The 18,997-nt window shown below is 41.2% G+C and overlaps 1 protein-coding gene across 1 annotated transcript in view; it reads right to left on the bottom strand.

The window, feature by feature from the left end:
• Positions 1-18,654, bottom strand: part of Ca10 (carbonic anhydrase 10 (inactive)) — a 508,909-nt gene extending 490,255 nt beyond the window's left edge. The window contains exon 1 of the mRNA XM_013077742.3: positions 17,409-18,654. Coding sequence (XP_012933196.1) covers positions 17,409-17,469 — 61 coding nt within the window. The 5' untranslated portion in view covers positions 17,470-18,654. The remainder of the gene's footprint in view (positions 1-17,408) is intronic.
• Positions 18,655-18,997: the final 343 nt, after the last annotated feature.

Raw genomic sequence — 18,997 nt, 5'->3', positions numbered from 1 at the left:
GACATTTCTAAAGTTTGCGGTTTTTCAAAATTTCCATATTTCATCTAAAGTTTAAACAACCATTTATTGAAGAAAATGGATTTTCCAGGCAACCTAAATTTATTCCTCTACCTATTGGAAACATTTTAATTGACTGGTTCTATTAGAGTGTCACACATTTTCTTTTTTTAAAGGCCAGAGAATAAATATTTTGGACTTTGAAACCAATATGGTAAGTGTTGTAACTACTCAACTGCGGTTGGTGGTATAACAGCTTACCTGTGTTGCAATAAAACTTTGTTTAAAGGCAGTGTTGGACATGATTATGGAACTTGCTGTACATGCTCAGTTCATTACAACTACTTTTAGGCCTGACCTGCTTGAATCAGCGGACAAATTCTACGGTGTAAAGTTCAGAAGTAAGATTAGTCATAGTGACATGATCACATCAGAGATGGCCAAAGACTGGGGAAGAAGATGCTGTACATGGTTAACTGGAAAAGACTGCCTGATGTTTAGGAAGATTTGTACAGTAATAATGGCTCTCATAGACAGGAACTGTAAATTTAAATCTAAATATCTGGTCATTAATAATAACTTTCAGACTTTGGAGTACACATAATCCTTTTCTATTTCTGTCTTTGTATTTTGTATTCTGTGTAATGTTATATTTCTCCTTACAGCTTAAGAGTTTTATTTCTCACACAGTGTTTTGCAATGTATCTTACTCCTACTTTACACCCTTTGGGACGTCGTAAATATTCTTTCCTTAATTTTATCAGTTATACTGCCTCTTTTTGTATAGCTTCAATTAAATAATTGGCTTTATGAAAAACAATAAATTCTGGCAGTAGATTCAATTTGGCACACATTGTGTTGTTTGCTATGCCCTGGTTTGAGATTCAGTATCTCTGGAAACAACAGGATAGGTCACGGAAGAGGAAAGACAACTTAAATCAGTAGATAATACTTGTGAAGACGGGGTAAAAATGATTGATACAGATTGGGGAGTAAAACCCCACCAGTGAGCATGCAGTGAAAGGGGTGGGGAGAGGATATGCCAGCAGCCTGGAGGAATCCTGACCGAACAGGGATTAAGACCATGCGTCTGGCGGGGCAAAGAGGAATGAGACCTTGGCAGGCCAGATGGACAGGAAGCAGCCTCTGGGGGACATGGAGAATGTGTGGGGTCCCTCTCCCATGGGGTTCAGGTGAGTCACAAGGTGGGAAACACAGCACAGATGCAAAGTCCTGGGTGAAAGTGCTCACAAAAGTAGTCACAGAATGTTGTGTAAGCAAATGAGAAAGCTTGGTGGTGTATCGTGGAAGATTTTAAACTGTGCCTTTAAACAACGTATGTTCTTTTCTTGTAGAGCCAGTGGGAGTTGCTGTGGGTTTTTTAAGCTTCTAGCACAATGTTCTCTAAAAATCGGGCATCCCCTTTGCTAAGAAGCTGTGGCTGGCTTCATTCCATGTGTTCTAAATGTGAAGCTACTAAAAAGTCACATTTATTAAGCCAATATCTGCTCCATAGTAATGATACATGTTTTATTTCCACATGTTATTTAACACTTATGGAGGGGGTAAAAGTCACTGTAACTATGTTATTCCCATTTTATAGATTAGAAAACTGAGATGCAAAAAGCAGTTAACTTACCCAAAGCCTGCCAGCTTATATGAGGTAAGAGGCAGAGTGTCAGCTCAAATACAGCTGCTAGTCACTCTCAGTGCAAACTACTGTTTCTCAGTACATTAAAAAAATTTCAGAGGGCTGGAGATTTAGTTCAGTGGTGGCACTGCCTGCCTCAACGGCACAAGATCCCTAGTTCGATCCCCGGTATGAAAAAAAAAAAAGTCAGTGTTTTTAACAGCTGAACAAAATATATTTTAAACCTCATTTCTAAATTGTCTCTCCCTAAATTATGTTTCTCTCAGTCAACATTTCCCAACTATATAACTATGTCTCTCGTCTTTTTATCTCCCTACTAATTATTTGTAAGAGCACTGGATTGATAATAAAATAATTGTAAGTTTGAATGTTGTTTCATTTTCTTCCAATTTAAGTTCACTGGCAGTATAAAATTGTGGATTTTATTAATGCTATATCTATCCATCTATGCATATAATTAGCTTCATATCATTTTGCCAGCCTTTTTAGGTGGACCTTATTTTTTTTGTTTCTTTTCTTTTCTTTTGCTTAAATTCTTTTATTGGTACATTTTAGGTATACAATACATTTACATTTATCATTGGGTGCTTGTACCTGTACATGATGAATCTTGGTTCTTATTTTTTCCTTGTTACCTGTGTGCCCTTCACCCCCTCCACCCTTCCCTATTGACATAGACTTCGTTTTCATTTTTTTTTCTTTTCTCATAATTTTTCCTTTCTATTCTTTCCTTTCCCCATCTCCTCCCACCACCCCTACCCCTTTAGACCTTTTCCTGTTTCAAAGTATCAATTATTAGTCATTAATTCTTTTAATCCTTATTTACATTCTCAGTTTCTCACGTTAGAGAAACTATTCGGTATTTACACATGTGTGTCCTATTTATTTCACTTAAGAGTATGGCCTCAATATGCATCTATTTAGCTATGGTGGACCTTATTTTAAAGCACACAAACCACATATTTATCTCACATGAATTTATATGTTAAACCTGTGTATTAACAATAGTGGCATTAATAATTAATTTTCATAAATTATTTAAAATTGGATTATATCTACATTATTATTTTTTAAATAGTCATGTAAAAATGTCCTTTTTTAAAAAGAGAGATTTTGAAACAATGCATTAGGATCTACAAGCAGCTAATGAGGAATGCCCTAAGGTAAAAAATGATGATTTTCCAGGAAGGTTCCCTGATTCTTGGTTACTTGTCCTTGGGACTCAGCTTCTCTGAAGTTCAATCAATTTAAGAGAAACAGGAATAGGGGTTTAGTGGATTAGTGACAACAAGCCATTAATCTCTGCATCTCAGTTATAATCCAGCCTCAACCAATGTGATTTGGGGGAAAAAAATCCCACAAATCCCCAAATGCTCAGAAAAGCATGAGGGCAAACTCCCTAGCAGCATGCTGAGGTCACAGTTTGCTTGTTTTTACTTAACATCCAGACAGCATTTATCATCTGTCCTATTTCTTGTTGGTTTTTCTTTTATGCCTTTTGCTGAAATTCTCAGATCACATATATTTGTTTTGATTGGTGAGTCGAGGCCATTAACATTGATGGTTATAACTGATATGTATTGGCTTATCCTTGTCATGTTATTTTCCTGTTATTGGCTCTTTTATTTTTTATTTTCCCCCCTCTCCCTTTAATTTCTTGCCTTGCCTGGTGGATTTGCTCTGTTGGGCCTCATGGAGTTGTCACCTTCATTGCCTTTTTCCAGGATTTTGTTTAGGATTGTTTGGAGTGCTGGTTTGGTATTCATTAAAATTCTCAGGTGTTCTTTGTTGTGGAATTATCTTATTTCCCCACCAATTTTGAAAGATAATTTTGCAGGCTACATCAGTCTAGGTTGGAGGCTGTGTTCTTTTAGGGCTTGAAATACCTCACTCCAGGCTCTCCTTGACTTGAGGGTTTGTGTTGAGAAGTCTGCTGTGATTCTGATGGGCTTCCCTTTGTATGTGATTTGTTTCTTTTCCCTAACTGCTTGTAGTATTTTGTTCTTCTGTTGTGTTTCTGGGATCTTGACTATTATACGTCTAGGTGTAGATTTTTTTTGATCATGGCGAGTTGGAGTCCTATATGCGATCACATATATTTGAAAACAAACCATGTCTCAATCCTTGGAACAGCCCAGCCTTTAATTATCATTTAATTTTTTTCCTCTCACATGAATTTGAAATATAAGTTAAAACTACATTTTCATGTTACAAATGGGTGGAAAAGCATGATTAAGGTTACCCTGTGTGCAAATTAATACTTGGAGAAAGCTCCCAAGATTGAACAATGAAAAGAAAAGTAGTTAAATTTCAGTAAAAATGAATGACACTTTTAGAACATGTAGGGGAAATATTATATCTTTTATTGTAAATGGATTTGAGTATGATGACTCATTTCTTTATTGCTCTGCACTATTGATTAAGGAGGTAAAACAATAAGCAAATTATTGAATCAGGATTCTATTTATGCCACTACTGTTAAGGGTAGAGTTTTACTGGGTGACACAAAACCTCACACTTTGGTGTCCTCAATCACTTTAAACCATAGAAATAAAAATGAAAATATGTGGCATTAAATTATTAAAAATTTAAAGAAAAATGTGAGCAGACTCAGTAGACTGTCTCCGAAAATCATTCTAGGACAAAGCATGACTGTCTTCCTTATTACCTTTACAATATTCTGCAAACATCTTAATTTCCCATTGTGAATCAAACTCACACGACCTTAAATGATTGTGTGCTACGTACATACATTGTGCTAAATGCTTTCACATACACTGGCTCATTTAATGGCCGTGCTTTATGTGATATTGCCAAATTCCTGCCTAATTTTGCCTGATGTGTCTTTTTTCTTTTAGCTTCAGACTTAACAAATAGCAAAACCCTCCGTTTATGAAGTGTATTCTATGTGGCAAGCACTGTGCTACATTTTAAAATTTCAATCTCTTTTCACCTCACAGGTAGATGCTGTTAACTCCAGATTGAAGATGAGGGAAGTGAGTCTTTGTTGAAATATTAAGTAACTCCCTATGGTCATATGACTATCAGCAGAGTTGAGTTTAAATAATAAGACAATGTACAAAGTGTTCAATAAATGCTTTTATGTAGCAGTCAGTGATGACCCCTAGACTTTTTCCCAGAATCTTAATAGAGGATGACAACGTCATCATTGTATAAATGTAATTTGAATTATTCTCTTACAATACTTTATTTTAAGCTTGCCCATCTCATAAGTCATTTGCCACTTTTGTGTTCACTCCACAGTTTTGAAAGTTCTTCTTGCATTTTAAATCTTGTTGCCTCAGACTTTTCAAAATTTAGACAATCTTCTGTAAAAGTCTGTTAACATCACAAGTTAGAAAGGGACCCAGAAATTGCTTAGTCCAACAACCCTCTTTAATAAAAGAAAATTGGGAGTCAAAGCAGCGAAATGCCTTACTCCACGTCACAGAGCTAGTAGCAGCAAACTAACACTACATTTAATATATCTTAACCTCTTTCCTAACATTTTTTCAGCAAACCAACTTATAAAACATAAAATATTCTCCAGAAATAATACTTAAGATTTCTAGACCCAGAAAAGATATTTGCTTTCTTCTTAACCAGCTTCCTGTCTCTGATCTAACTTGTAAAGCAAAATAACACCTTGAATCCAAAGACATTTTTTGTTTAATAGTTCCATGGTGGACCATTGTTGAAATGATCTTTGAAAATTTAGTCAGTATTCTACTTTCATTCTTACTTGTTAAAGGTATCCAAGCATATTTCTGGAAATTTATAAGTAGGTTAAATATTATTTATGGATATCACTTGGAAAAATCATAGCAAACTTCATCCTATATGACCCAGTAATTATAGTATTAGGATTATATTAAAGAAAAAAATCACAAAAATAATTACCAGTGGAGATAAAATTAGATACCAAAAATGGCATGCACTAGAGACAATGTAGATAAGTGAATAGATATTGTACAGAAGAAGTGCAAAATGGCCAATAAATACATGAAGAAATGCTCAGCCCTATTGCCCAGTAGAGAAATGCAATTGAAAACAAAGCTGAAATCTATCTTACACCAGAAAAAATGGCCACCAATCAAGACTCAAGCTGTGTCATGTACTTGCACCTACTCCCTAAGACGAATGTAAACTTCAGGCACTGCAAACAACTACTAATAAAATATGATTCAATTTTAAAAGAAATCAAAGAATAACAAATGTTGGCAAGTTTGTCAGGGGAAAAAGGAGCCCTTCTGCACTGTTGGTGAGAATGTAAACTAGTACAACCATTTTGGAAATCAGTATGGAGATTCCGCAAAACCCGGAACTTGAAGTTCCATTTGACCCAGCTATTTTCCTATATACCTTCCTGAAAGAGTTGAAGTCATCATATTACAGTGGCACATGCATACTCATGCTTATAGCAGCACCATTCATAATAGCTAAATCTTGGAAATGACCTATGTGTGCATCAACAGATGAATGGGTAAAGAAAATATCGTATTTACACACAATGGAGTAGCACTCTGCCATAAAGATAAATGAGTCATTTGTAGATAAATGGATGCACTTGGAGACCATAATGTTAACTGAAATAAATCAGACACACAAGCTTAAATGTCACATGGTTTTTCTCATATAAGAAACCTAAAGTATAAATAAAGAGCAAAATAAAAGGTAGATAATAGAAAGTAGGGAGATGGTTATTTCTCAAAGGGGAAAGAGGTAGAAAGATGGAAGGTGGGAAAAGGAAAGGAGGAAGAGGGAATGAAAAGAGGAATTAAGATGGATTATGTCCATGTACCAACTCCACACAAGGAATGCAAACATCGTGTACTGCAAACATGAACCAATAAAAATGCTCCTTTAGATGAATAGACTGTTATGGAAATATAATAAAAAAATAATGGAAAGCAAAGTGACCCTTTGTGCCTGGACCCAAGGCTGTTCTACAATTCCCAGCTCCTTAGCAATATGATGTGAACCAGGCTGACCGGAAGTGATGTACACAGCTTCCCTCCTTTCCTTGTCAAAACTTCTTGCGTGATTCTCGCCCACATTTCATTTTTTTCTATACTTATTGATGTTGAGCCTAGGACACCTGTGGAAACTACGTCTGGAAGGTAGCATAGCCTCCAGCAGCCTTGAGATTCCCCAGTCATTACAAAAGACAGGCATTTTTCCTCCTTTTTTCCCCCACTAAGCCCCTACACACACACACACACACACACACACACACACACACACACACACACACACACACTCTGATGCAAATGGAACAATTAATGTGAGCAAGAGTTAAGCTTCTAGTCTGTAATGTAACTGAGATTTTGAAATTTATCTGTTATAGAATCCAAGATTTCCTGAACCACAACTAAAAAACAACCTGGGGAAATACTTAAGATGCAATGTAAAGATGAAGTACCAAATATTTAAGGTTGAAAAAGTTATAATTTTAAACTTTCATAAATCAAGATGAGGTCTCTGGGGAATTGAGGTATTTTAATTTTTTTTGACACACTTGTATCATACTTGGCATTAAAATACATCCAGTGATTCCCCCCATCACTCATGTTTGTGACACTAAAACAGTTTCATGTATATAATCTTATCTTGTAAGAAGCACCTATCAAGGAAGAGCAGCTCATTTGCATCCATGATTAGCTTATATAGCCAATGCAGGAATGCTCCTTCATTAATTTGCTCAACACACCTTTAGAGGTGGCACAATACAAAAGTACTTCGCTCAGTCAACCTCTAATTCCAGCAGTTCTAAGCTCAGGAGAAAAACTGAAAAATTAAAAGGCCAGACCAATTTGTACGTTTAAGGTTGCACGCAGCTCTTATTTTGCCACTACAATATACTGTACTGCACTGAAACAAACTAAATGATCTCACAGAACTGCTCTACTTGTTGCAGATATTAAAAATAATGATTTTACATTTTACTGTGCAGGGGTTTGAGTCACTGCAAGTTAGAGCTAGTGTCATTATGGTCTACTATGAGATGTGCATGGCAAGTGACATATTCCCATTCACACCCAGGCCATACAATATAAATGCAAAGCCCACAGATGTTTCACTTTCTATCAGCGTAATCCCAAAAGTTATACTCATCTAATCAGGAGTTAACAATAGGAGCATTTTCCATAACCTCCTCTCTTCTCCTCCCTGTAATTAAAATGACAAGCAAACAACAAAACTTCCCACTGACCATTTCCTCACAGTTGCTAAGATCAACTAGGTGTTTACAGACAGAGTTTGCACCCAAGGTCAGCAAATCTGCTTTGCTATTTTGCTTCCGAGGCCCTTGGCTTTTCTCTCTCAAAAGAACTAGCCAGGCACACCAATATTCTGATGCAAAAAGCCAGAGAGGTAATGTGTTTGATACAAGACTGAAAAAAACCCTAGGGACCAGAGTCATTTCCTGCATCGCTCTGCCTCAGACTAAAGGGTGGGGTAGACTATTCCCCTGAAACACTCTGGCTCAGTATTAACTGAAGGCAGGGAGCTCTCTACACTGTTGGTTTCTCCCAAGCTGGACATCTCCACATCCTAAGGCACCTCCTCCAATAGGAACAGGGGTGATGTGGAGAAGGGAACAACAATGAATCCATTGCCACAGAACATCAAGGAGATGAAACACATTCTAAACTAGAAGTGTCTTAAATAAGGATGGTTTGTAAAACAGACATAGGAACTGAGTCTGAGATAGAAACAGAAAACTATTAAGTAAGTTACTCCGTTGGATGGTTCCCTTTCTCTCTGACTCTGCACATTCAAACACCTACAGGCAGCGAAAGCAGGAGAAGAGCTGACAGTGCTGCCTGCATCATCTCTCCCCCCTGATAGTCTAGTTCTTGAATGAATGAATGAACAAACACATTAAACAGTCTAGAAAAAAAACCTGCTACAGATATATTACTAGATCTGCTCATTTCAAGAGTCTGATGAGGTATTTATGACCATCCCAGCCTCTCAGAAGAGGAAAGGGTTATGTTCATGCACTCAGTGCCACCATAGAATTGTTTGCCTGGAGGGTGAAAGGTAGCTGTGTGCAGAACAGGAAGAGAGAAGAACAGAAGGGAAATATTTTGACTCATATCCTTCAGTAAATGTGTTTATTCCTACTCTGGCGTTGCTGCCAATTGCAAGACTTGGCTCTGGAAATTTCACCTGAAAGTCACTGCCAGCCTCTTTAGCCACCAGGCATGAAGTATTGGACAAAGTTAAAGTTTAATTTTGTACTTGCCATGACAAAAGTGTCACCTCTTCCAGATCAGAAGGTAAAGGCATTTGTAGGCTGTCTTCTTTATAACCACTGATATCTTTCCGCTGCCCTCTTGATTTTGACTTTAGTGCAAATGTAATCAAACCCCAATACTGGCTATCCCATTACTACCCCAATCTTGCTAATACAAAGTAATTATGGCTTTGCTATAAAGGCAGTCCTACGTAGACCCTCCCTCATCACCTAGGGACCTGCTCTGCTCTATCCCAGTCCCTGCATGCCAGAAATCCCTTAAAGTTTTGTTTAAGGTTACTTGGGATGAAAATTGCAGAAAATTACAGGAAGGATTTTTGGTAATTACCAAAAAAGAATAAGACGCTAATTTACACATTGCAAAATCCAGGGTCAGTCGATAGATTCTTGACTCTTTTTTTCCAGGGTGTAAATATCTAACAATAAAGTAAGTGAAGAGATAAACTCTGTAATCTATATCTGAGATACCTCAAAACTTATGAGAAGCCACCTGGAACCAAAGACAACACTGGAAAATGACTTTTCAATCTTAGCCAAATGGAGCATGGCTGGATCAGGGCCAAGCACTTCACTCTGATGGGTTTGTTCCTGATGAAGAGAAGGCTACAAACTCCATGCCCTCTTGAGCTTTCAAAGGAGGCCTTTCCTGTGGAGGTGCAAGGGAGGTTTATTTTTTTTATCTGACATTATTCTACATAAGGCGTAACTGTTACTGAACTCATCTCCTAAACACTATTTCATCTCCACTTCATCCATCACTCCACTCTCTACTTGTTGCCGTGTTTCCCTCTTGATGGTATCCTGAATTCATTACCATGTCCTCTCTAATCTCCCCGCCTTTGCAGATGCTGTTTCCTAGGGTCATCACTTCCCATTACACTCCTCCTAGTTAACCAGTCAAAATCTTAAAGCCAACACTTTAGCCTCCTTCAAGACACAACCCAAGCATCTTGCCATTAACATTACTTATTCTCCTTCTGCTGCCCTTCCCATCTCCATCAGTAATCATACATCCTTCTTTGTTCCCTCAAACACTTTTCATACCAAGTCACTGCAATACTTTCCACATTCTGTTGCAACTACTAATATTTTCAAAAATAGTCTCTTAGTAGATGATGAGTCTTTAGAGGGAATGTCAGTCTTACTCATTTTTGTTGGTGCCTTAGTGACTGACAAGCTTAGGGTACCCTCAGTAAATGTTAAATGATTGGATGGCCAAAGGAAACTATTTCTTTTGAGGTCTCTACACTCTCTAGTAACTGGACCATTAGGAGGATGCAATGCGTATACAATGTAGTGGAACATGACCATATTCTCCCAAATGACCATGGAGTCTGCTGGAAATAAGAGTCACACAAAACGTAATAAGGTAAAACTGCTGCAAAGGTGGGACAGTACTTCAGGCATCTGGTTCAAGTCACACAGTGCATCCACTGCTTGGCCCACGATTCATCTCTGAGACCCGGATGCGTGTACAGACATTCATTTCTTTTAGCTTTCATCTAATGCTAAAGGCATTATTACTACTATAGAGCTACAAAATGGAAGACATTTGCTTAACATGAAAATATCAAATCTCAAAGATCAGGGTAAATGAGGGACCCTATAGATAAGAAATGGCCTTTTAACCCCCGTAACTCAAGATGTTGCATAATGGCCTAATTGATCTATTTAGGCCAGGACTGTTTCAAGGGGTTTGTGACAAAGGATACATGTAGGCAAGTTAAGAAGACAAAGAGGTGCACTTTTAAGTTATTGCTCATTGTAATTAAATTATAAATGTTTCTTACGAAAGTTGCAAACAAACTTGGTTATACATACCACTTTCCTTACCTCCCTCTTAGCTCATAATTACAAATAGCTAAGGTCTAACCTGCTCAGTACGGCTTGAAAGCACCATTATATCGGCCTTATCTTGTTTTTGTGACCTTATCTCCAATTTCATCATATAAACCTGTGCTCCATATTTCTGATATTTTGCTTGTTTTATCTTTTCTTGCCTATGGACAGTCTATTCCTGCCTTACAGTATTTTCCCCGACTCTGTTCTTCTGAAATTCGATATATCTCTAAAGCCCAGTTCATACATTTTCCTCTGTATGGATTCTCTCTTTCCCACTTGCAGCCACCAAGAATGGAGCTAACTGCTCCTCTTTTCTACTCACAGGATACCTCATTGTACAACTCTCTGTCACCTCACATGAGCTATTGTATAAATACTAAGAGCCAGGTGTTGTTCATTTTTGTGATTCTGGTACCTGCAGTGAAGTTATCCGTCAATACTTTAATGACTGAATAATTAATTAAGATTTATAAGAACTCGCCCAAGTATCAAGAACAATTAGTATTACTGGTGTTGATATGACGATGGTGGTGGTGGTGATGATGATGAAACTGATTATGTTATGACAGTAGCTTTAACTGACTGCATGACTACTATATGCCAGGCACTATGGCAGCTCTTATGTGTATTTTCTGCAGTCTTCATTTTATAGCTGAGGAAGCAGAGGGTCATAGAACTTAACTTATTTCAACACTACACAGTAAATGACAATGTTATAATTCACATGTAGGCTTGTCTTGATTCTAAAGCCTATGCTTACTCTCGTAATATATATATATATATGACCAGTGGTTATTGCATTTTAGACACCATGCTCTGCATTTTACAGATAGTGTTCCACTATCTTTGTAATTATCCTGTATGAACCATGATCTCCATATTACTGATAGAAAGCTGAGACTTACCAAAAAAGCTTAACCAACCAACCAACCAAACAAACAAACAAACACCCACCAATCTACCTGTAACATCAAATAGACTGCAAACTATGCAGTACTAGTACAGTAGTAGTTGGAGACATGCAAAACCAGTGTAAAGTTGAAAGCAATGTTAGAATTGAAAATGAGTTTTAACCAAGTTAAATTTGTAGAATCAATACAAAGACCCATAACTTAAAAAGAAAAATCACAAAGATAATAACTATAGTAGAACATTTCATATACTCTAATTCAATAGCTCCCAACATTCTAGTATCTCCCAAACTGAAACTTTTATTTCAGTTGTAACTATCCTTGCTATACATCCACCCATTCCTATTCCTTCCCCATCTCTTTCATTGCAAACTCTAACATCAAGCTATTAACTCCCTTTTTTTTGGGCTAGATTGCTCCTTTCCACAGAATTTATGTCATGTATTAAACAATTATGCATTGTCCTTATTGACTTCTATTGCAATATATTTTGGTACTGTAACTTTCATAATTATATCTTAATAATTAAACACTATTCATACTATTTTTTTTCTTTTTTTTTTTTTGGTACTGGGGATCGAACTCGGGTCCTTGCGTTTGCACAGCAGGCAGTGAAACCACTGAGCTAAATCCCCAGCCCCTATTCATACTATTTTTTATCACTGTATTATGGATATGTCTCAAAGTATAGTTTGTTTTACACTATGTCTTAAGCATGGATCATTACACAATATAGTAAAGACAGACACTTTACTTTTAGAAAGCACAAAGAATGTTTGGCATCAGGCTCATGTTTCTCTCAACAATCCTTTAGAAACAAGCAAAGCAAATGTAATTTTAATTTTACAGATGAGGAAACTGAAAATCTGACAGGTTAAAAGAATCAGCCAAAGTCACATAGGTGATTAGGGTAGGGCTGGATTGCAGAGTGAGCCTTCAGATTTTCACCCTTTCTATAATTCCTGCTACCATATGCACCTATGGTACCTAGATGTCTTTCTGACTTAAACCCCAGGCTCAAATAGGTTAATGAAGGTAATAAGTTAAGGTGGTAGGTAACTGACTTCCTTTCCTGGAACAGCAATCAAAGTCTTCTCCTGGCCCAAAGGGAATGTTTCTCCACAATGACATTTTTTTTCCCTTGGGATTTTATATTACTTAGGAAGACTTTCTTGACTCACTGGGTGGAGAGTTTCATCTAGGACAGTGGTGGTGAACCTATGACACATGCGCCACTGTGGGCTGTTTGTATCATTGAAAGCTCTAAAAGGTTCACCATCACTGATGTAGGATGATGGTTATCTGTCCAGGAGGGGCTGTAGGACATCACATTGAAAACTGGATTTAAAGAAATCATGTTGCTAATGAGATGACTGGATGAGTGGTCTGTTTGGGTGGGCTCAGTTTTGTTTAATGGGATGTTCTATTTCAAGCCATCTGGAATGCATATGCAGTTTGCCACTCTGGAAGACTCTAAAGTTGGGTCTATATTGGTTTTCAATCCACAAACAGAATGAAACAGATTCTGCTGATTCCCTGGGTGCTAAGAACTATGTGGTTACCTTCTGATTAAACTCTTCAAGGATTATCTCAATATCAGTTTCATAGGCATGAAACGGGTTACACTCACAATGGTGCAAAAAGCCTAATGCTACTGGTCTCATTTGTATGGAAAGGAAAATTAAGGGACATTTCAAAATATTAGTCAAGTCCTCCTTGAAAGTGAGATTCCCATTTGATGTTGTAAAATGTGGTCCCTTATGATCCTTTTCTTTTGGCTTTTCTTCTTTTTCTTTTTTTCCTCTGACATAGAACACAAAGCCCTCTTCTACCATAAATCGAATCTATGCAGCGTCAGAAAATAAATAAATAAATAATTGATACTGTTGTATTAGTGTAGTAGTATACTACAAAGTATAGTAATATTCCTGTTCTATGTGTAGAGAAACTAAAGTTAGACCATTTCAATTTTCAGACTAGGGAATGTGCTAAATATTCCTTGATTACAGGGATTGCTGATCAAAAGATTCGAGGGGCACCAGAGTAAGAGTTGCATTTGATTGATTGCCAGAGTAATGTACAACTCAGATGCTACCTGAATTCTAGCTTCATACTGTAATTGCCTTAAATGTATATTTCCAAACTCTGTAAGACTTACATCCATTTAACTCAGTTTATGTTTTTAATTAGAAATGTCCAAATAAAAGATATTGAGTGGAAACATTTGAAAGAAATCTTGAACCAAAACATAAAGGATCTCTAGAAGAAACATCTGTGGGCTTTGGTTGTCTCATCTATGAAATTGCCCCACCAATTCTAAGAATAAAGCTAAAACATCTGCAGTGTATTTAAAATGTATGAAAATATCATATAGTTTAAATCCTCATTGCCATGACTATTGTGAATCAACTAAAAAAGAAATGAAGTTATATAAGAAGGGAAATAGGGTGCATTGTAGGAATTAAATTAGGCAGCTGTCTTTTGACCAGGAAATTCTCTTCTCATGCTGCTGAGCATTCTCTTGCTGATCTGCTCTGCTTTTGTAGGAAGAGAATCATGCTCTTGCTAGCACAGAGAAAAATTCTGGTGAGCTCCCCCTTCTACCCGCTCTTGGTCTCTTCAGAGATCCTAGCTGCCTGAGATTTTCAGTAAAATGATATCTGAGTTTAGTGCTGAGCCAGAACTCCCAGATAACACTCCCTCTTTAGCCTTGTGCTGTCATTAAGTGACCAAAATTGATACAATATCTTTGGTGGAAGACACACATGCTGCTTATTCAGCAGCTAAGCCTGACCACTCAGACCTCCAGTACCATTTGCCAACCAAATTACTAAGTCAGAGCCAACAAATATGCCAAGCCCAGGTAAGCTGTACTTTAAGCCATATATCCAACAGGCACAGACAGAAAAATCCTTGGGTATACTTTCAATCTGGGGGCTAGGATGAAAAGGGGTGTTGGAACCTTTCATTAACAAATCACTAAGCTCTAAAGCCCCAGAGTGTTCTTGGAAGCAAATGCTAACAAATGAAATTCAGTCAATATGTGTTCTATAGGCCAAAGCTACTACCAAAATTTTCCTTCTGCAAAATGTGTACACTGCAGATTTTTGGCTGGCTTTTTTCAGCCTGTATTCCTCAATAATGGAATCAACCTTACTAATGTATCAATCATCAATATCTGGTGACTCAGTGAAGGTTAGTGCTCACTTACTGAGCAGGGAGACTCCTTTTAAGATGGTGGGGAAGTGCTTTGTTTTTTATTTATATTCTTAAATTTATATTTTAGGAGATTCTATGATCACGGGGTTATAGTCCTTTTGGTAAAGCTCGGTCTGAGTAAATTAAAACTGCAAATCATGGAAACATGGAAATGAAAGACACACTAAAGTCCCCGTGAGGCATAATCATTCACCCTTAGGGTCTTGTATTCCTGTACATCCTAAGGCTGTCAGAGGAGCAAAGACTGAAGTCCAAGTCCCCCAAACTGTGGTAACTGTGAGTTTTGATTATTTTACTAATCATAAGACTGACATATAGGAGTCTTATTGAGTAGCTCTACTTGTAAGTTCACCTTGGCCATGAGAAAGAATGGCCTTTTGAAGTTAAGTTTATGGATGTGTAAATACAGAATGTTGCATCTTTGCCTACATATCTTCATAAAGTGTAAATTAATGCAGATCTTAACTAGGCATTTGGAACGCTAACCTAGTTTTCTGTGTTCAGCTAATAGCTAGCAATTTTGCTCACACTTTTATCCTCTCATTACGCAGCAGTGATGATTATTTAGTAAATATATGTGAAAGGCCACACACTCCACAGCACTCTGCCTGTGTTGGAAATAATCCCCTCTTAATGTTTCTATTTGAATAATTTATTGGCTAATACAGCAAATCAAATACAGCTATGATAGGCATCCCACTGAGGCCTCTCTCAGAGGCTAAGAACAGACTCCTCCTCAGCTTCTTTCCTTATGGCACTACCTGACAAAATGCAGGGCAAAGGCTGGGGACAAAGAGGCAGCCAGGGGAATCCAGAACCTCTGTGAATGTTACCTCTTTGTAGATCTTAAAGGAATATAGAAGGTTTATTGGATGTGAAAATTATTCATGGTGCTGGAGGAAGGTAGAGAAAGGCTACTTTATAACTAGTGAAATACTGTGGAACAAGAGGAAGAGTTTGAAATAGATACGAAGAAGAGAAAGATGTAAAATGTGGCCTCGGGAGATGCTCCCGAGACCATTCCTGAATGTATGACTGATGTGAACCCTTACAAGTCATCTGGGGGCTTTTATTCATAAATGTAGGATTGAGTAAAAGAGCTTCCGCTGGAGGAATTAGGGTGGCCCCAGGGCACTTTTTCTTGTCTTCCAGGTACACAACATAACTCACAGAGCCACATTTGTAGCAGGGTGGCCAAGCCCGAAATAGGGCCACGTCAGGTAACAGATTCCCATTCCTGCCTTAGTAGGACAGAGTTGAAACTAAATAGTGATATTTGGAAGGGGTCCAGGGTAAGGGCAGAGAGAGGGTTTTTACTATCCAGAATCAGGTCTGGCTCTATGGGGTGGGGACAGCTGTCCTTTCACCTCACTGATGTTCAGCTGTATCTGCTCAGAGGGGCAAGGTTCCTGCTCTCTTCTGGTGACTTCATGGAAGTTGTCTCAGTCCCTAATTCTGCACAGGGAATGCAGGCAGTGCAAACAGGCTTCACCATGGGTGCTTAAATGGCAGGTGTGGAGGGAAATGGAGTAGGTGCTGGCCAATGGGGGGAGCCAGGAACTGGGGAATGCTGCTGGTCCTGGGGCTTCTCCTCAAGCTCCCTCCCATTCCCAGTGTCCTGCACCAACAAAGACACTGCTCAGAAATCACAATTCCTCCCAACACACAAACATCCAGGCACAGGCGTGCACCAGCCTGCCCTCATCCACCTCCATGCCCTGGGTTCTCATTTGCTTCCCAAACACCAGGCTGGCACAAGGGGCGTGAGTGAGACCAGTGTCTGAACCTGCACATCCTTGCTACTGGGGATTAAGAATGATCAGGGTCTAAAGCAGTATTTGTGATACTGTGTTATTTCAGGTGGGTTTTTTTTTTTTTCTCTTTTATTTGGGGTGGAGAAGGGCGTGCCACCAGGTTTCAAATGTCACAACCCAAATGTCTGGGGGAAGGCAAAGAGGACTTTCACATCTTTCTGGTCCCTGCTGGATGGAGAAGAAGGGACACACTAGTCCGCATCTTCCCCGCAGCCTCTGGAAAGTGCACAGATGCCAGGTCACCGATACCAGGGCTGGGCTCTGCGTCCATTTTGCCAGCCAGGAATCACCGAGTTTGGGAACTTTGAAAGCCAGGGGATGGAGGTGGGGGTTGCCGAGTGCTCAGATTTCGGCGCCAGAGTTCTCAGCCAGGGAAGCAGTTGAAAACCAACACCCATCTGCCTCCTTTTTCTTGGTCCCCAACGCTTCTCCTTTCCAGGACTCCACACAGATCCTGCCCCCAGCACAGACACAAGCGGGGGGGGGGGCGCGCTCGCACACACACACACACACACACACACACACACACACACACACACACACACCTTGGGGCTCAAAAGGCTTCTGATTCTGAAAACAGCAAACCCGCAGGACCCAGAGGGTCTGTGCCACCCCGTCCTTCCCCGACCCACGTCTTCACACCAGAAACCCCCAGACATGCCAAACATCACAGCGAAATCCGAACCCGCGCATGCCTCCAGCTCGTCCCGTACCTGATATGCAGACGATGAAATTGGCTTGAAGCAGAAAAAGCACCTCCCAGACTATTTCCATCCTCTGATTCTCATTCCAAGTGCATCACTCGACGGGAAAACCGGGGGAAGGGGGGAGCCCGACACGGCGCACACACATACACACACGCACGCACTCCCAAGCGAGCGCTCACTCGCGCTCCACCCGACAGCCGGCCGGGGACAGTCACCCCCAAGATCAATATCGCAGTTTGAATTGTTCCGGCAAATCTCCCCTCGGGCTCGACGGACGTGCGCCCCAGATGTGCTGACACATGTCCGATGCCTCGCTGTCTTCGAGGTCTCCCCGCTCGCGCGTCTCTGCTCCTCGCACCGACGGTGGAAACACTAGCAGCGGTGGCAGCCACCTGAAGCCACCAGCCCTGGGCTCTTCCTGCAAAAACGGGACCCCGATCCGCCTGGCGCCCCAAGAAGACATAGACGATAGCCCCCCGCCGGGCCGCGCCGCGCAGTTCCGGGCCTCGGCGGCAGCTCGCAGCTCGCTGGCTCAGCCCCGGCGTCCGCGACAAGTTGCCCTCGAAGTCCGCCCCCCTCACCGGGGCATGGTCAGAGGGTGGCTCCGCTCGGGGTCGGTCTCCTCCTGCTTCTGGGGGCGGGGAACGAGCAGACACCGCAGACGGAGACAGAGAGAGAGAGAGGCAGGGATTATTGCCCGAAACCGCAGGCTGCCGGCAGCCTCTGCCGACCCCCGTTCCCCAGTCCGCGCGCGCCGCCTTCGCCGCCAAGAGGGGTTCGGGCCACGCGTCCCGGCCGCCGAGCGCGAAGGCGGGGCGCCGGGGCTGGGGCGCGCTGGGGCCCACTGGGTTCCCCACGTCGTGCGCACTTCCTGCTCCTCTGCTATTTTCCTGGGCTCCCTAGAACCCCCGGTTGCCTCTCTTCCATCGCCCGCAACTGGCGCCGCCGCCGCCGCCGAGATTTTCCGCAATGCAACTGCAGGGGTCGTTATTTCCTCGCCTACGGATCCCGAAGCTTCCCGATTCCGGGAGGGGAAGGAGGGCAGGTGGGGGGGGGGGTGAGGGGGCCGGCCAGGTGAGCGTGCTCGCCCCGAGTCCCAGCGTCAGGCCGGCCTCGGGCACCCGGGGACGGAGGCAGCAGTCCCGGGCGGAGAGGAGCGGCTGAGCCGGGCCACAGAGGGAGGAGGAGGAGGCCGGGCGTCTGAGCTTCGGGCCCTGCGGCCGCTGCCGGGCTCCAGCCCCCGGGGGGCCGCGCGCCCCGCCCCGCCCGGCTGCCCGCGGGGCCCTGCAGGGTCTCCGAGTTTCTCTGCTTCCCCGAGAGAACTTCGCGCCCGCCGGCTCGGCGCGGGAGACCAGGGCGGGATCGTCCTGGGAGCGCTACGCGGAGCTTCTCCCTCCGCTGCGGAGTGTTGGGGATTTTTGTTTTTGCATAATTCATTCCCTGTCCTCCCCCTTCCTTCCTTCTCCTGCTCCCTTCCCTCCTCCCCCTTCTGGGCTCCGTTGCGGGAACACCACTTACCCTAGAGTTCTCTCTGCAGCTTCCCAGACCAGTTGCAACTCTTGCCCGCCAGTCCCTCACCTCCCCGCTCCCGAAGG

The sequence above is a fragment of the Heterocephalus glaber genome, unplaced genomic scaffold (genome assembly GCF_053883595.1).
Source record: "Heterocephalus glaber isolate CG9 unplaced genomic scaffold, H.glaber_assembly_v1.0 deba00001773, whole genome shotgun sequence".
Taxonomy (NCBI): domain Eukaryota; kingdom Metazoa; phylum Chordata; class Mammalia; order Rodentia; family Bathyergidae; genus Heterocephalus; species Heterocephalus glaber.
This window is presented reverse-complemented; position numbering and strand designations above follow the sequence as displayed.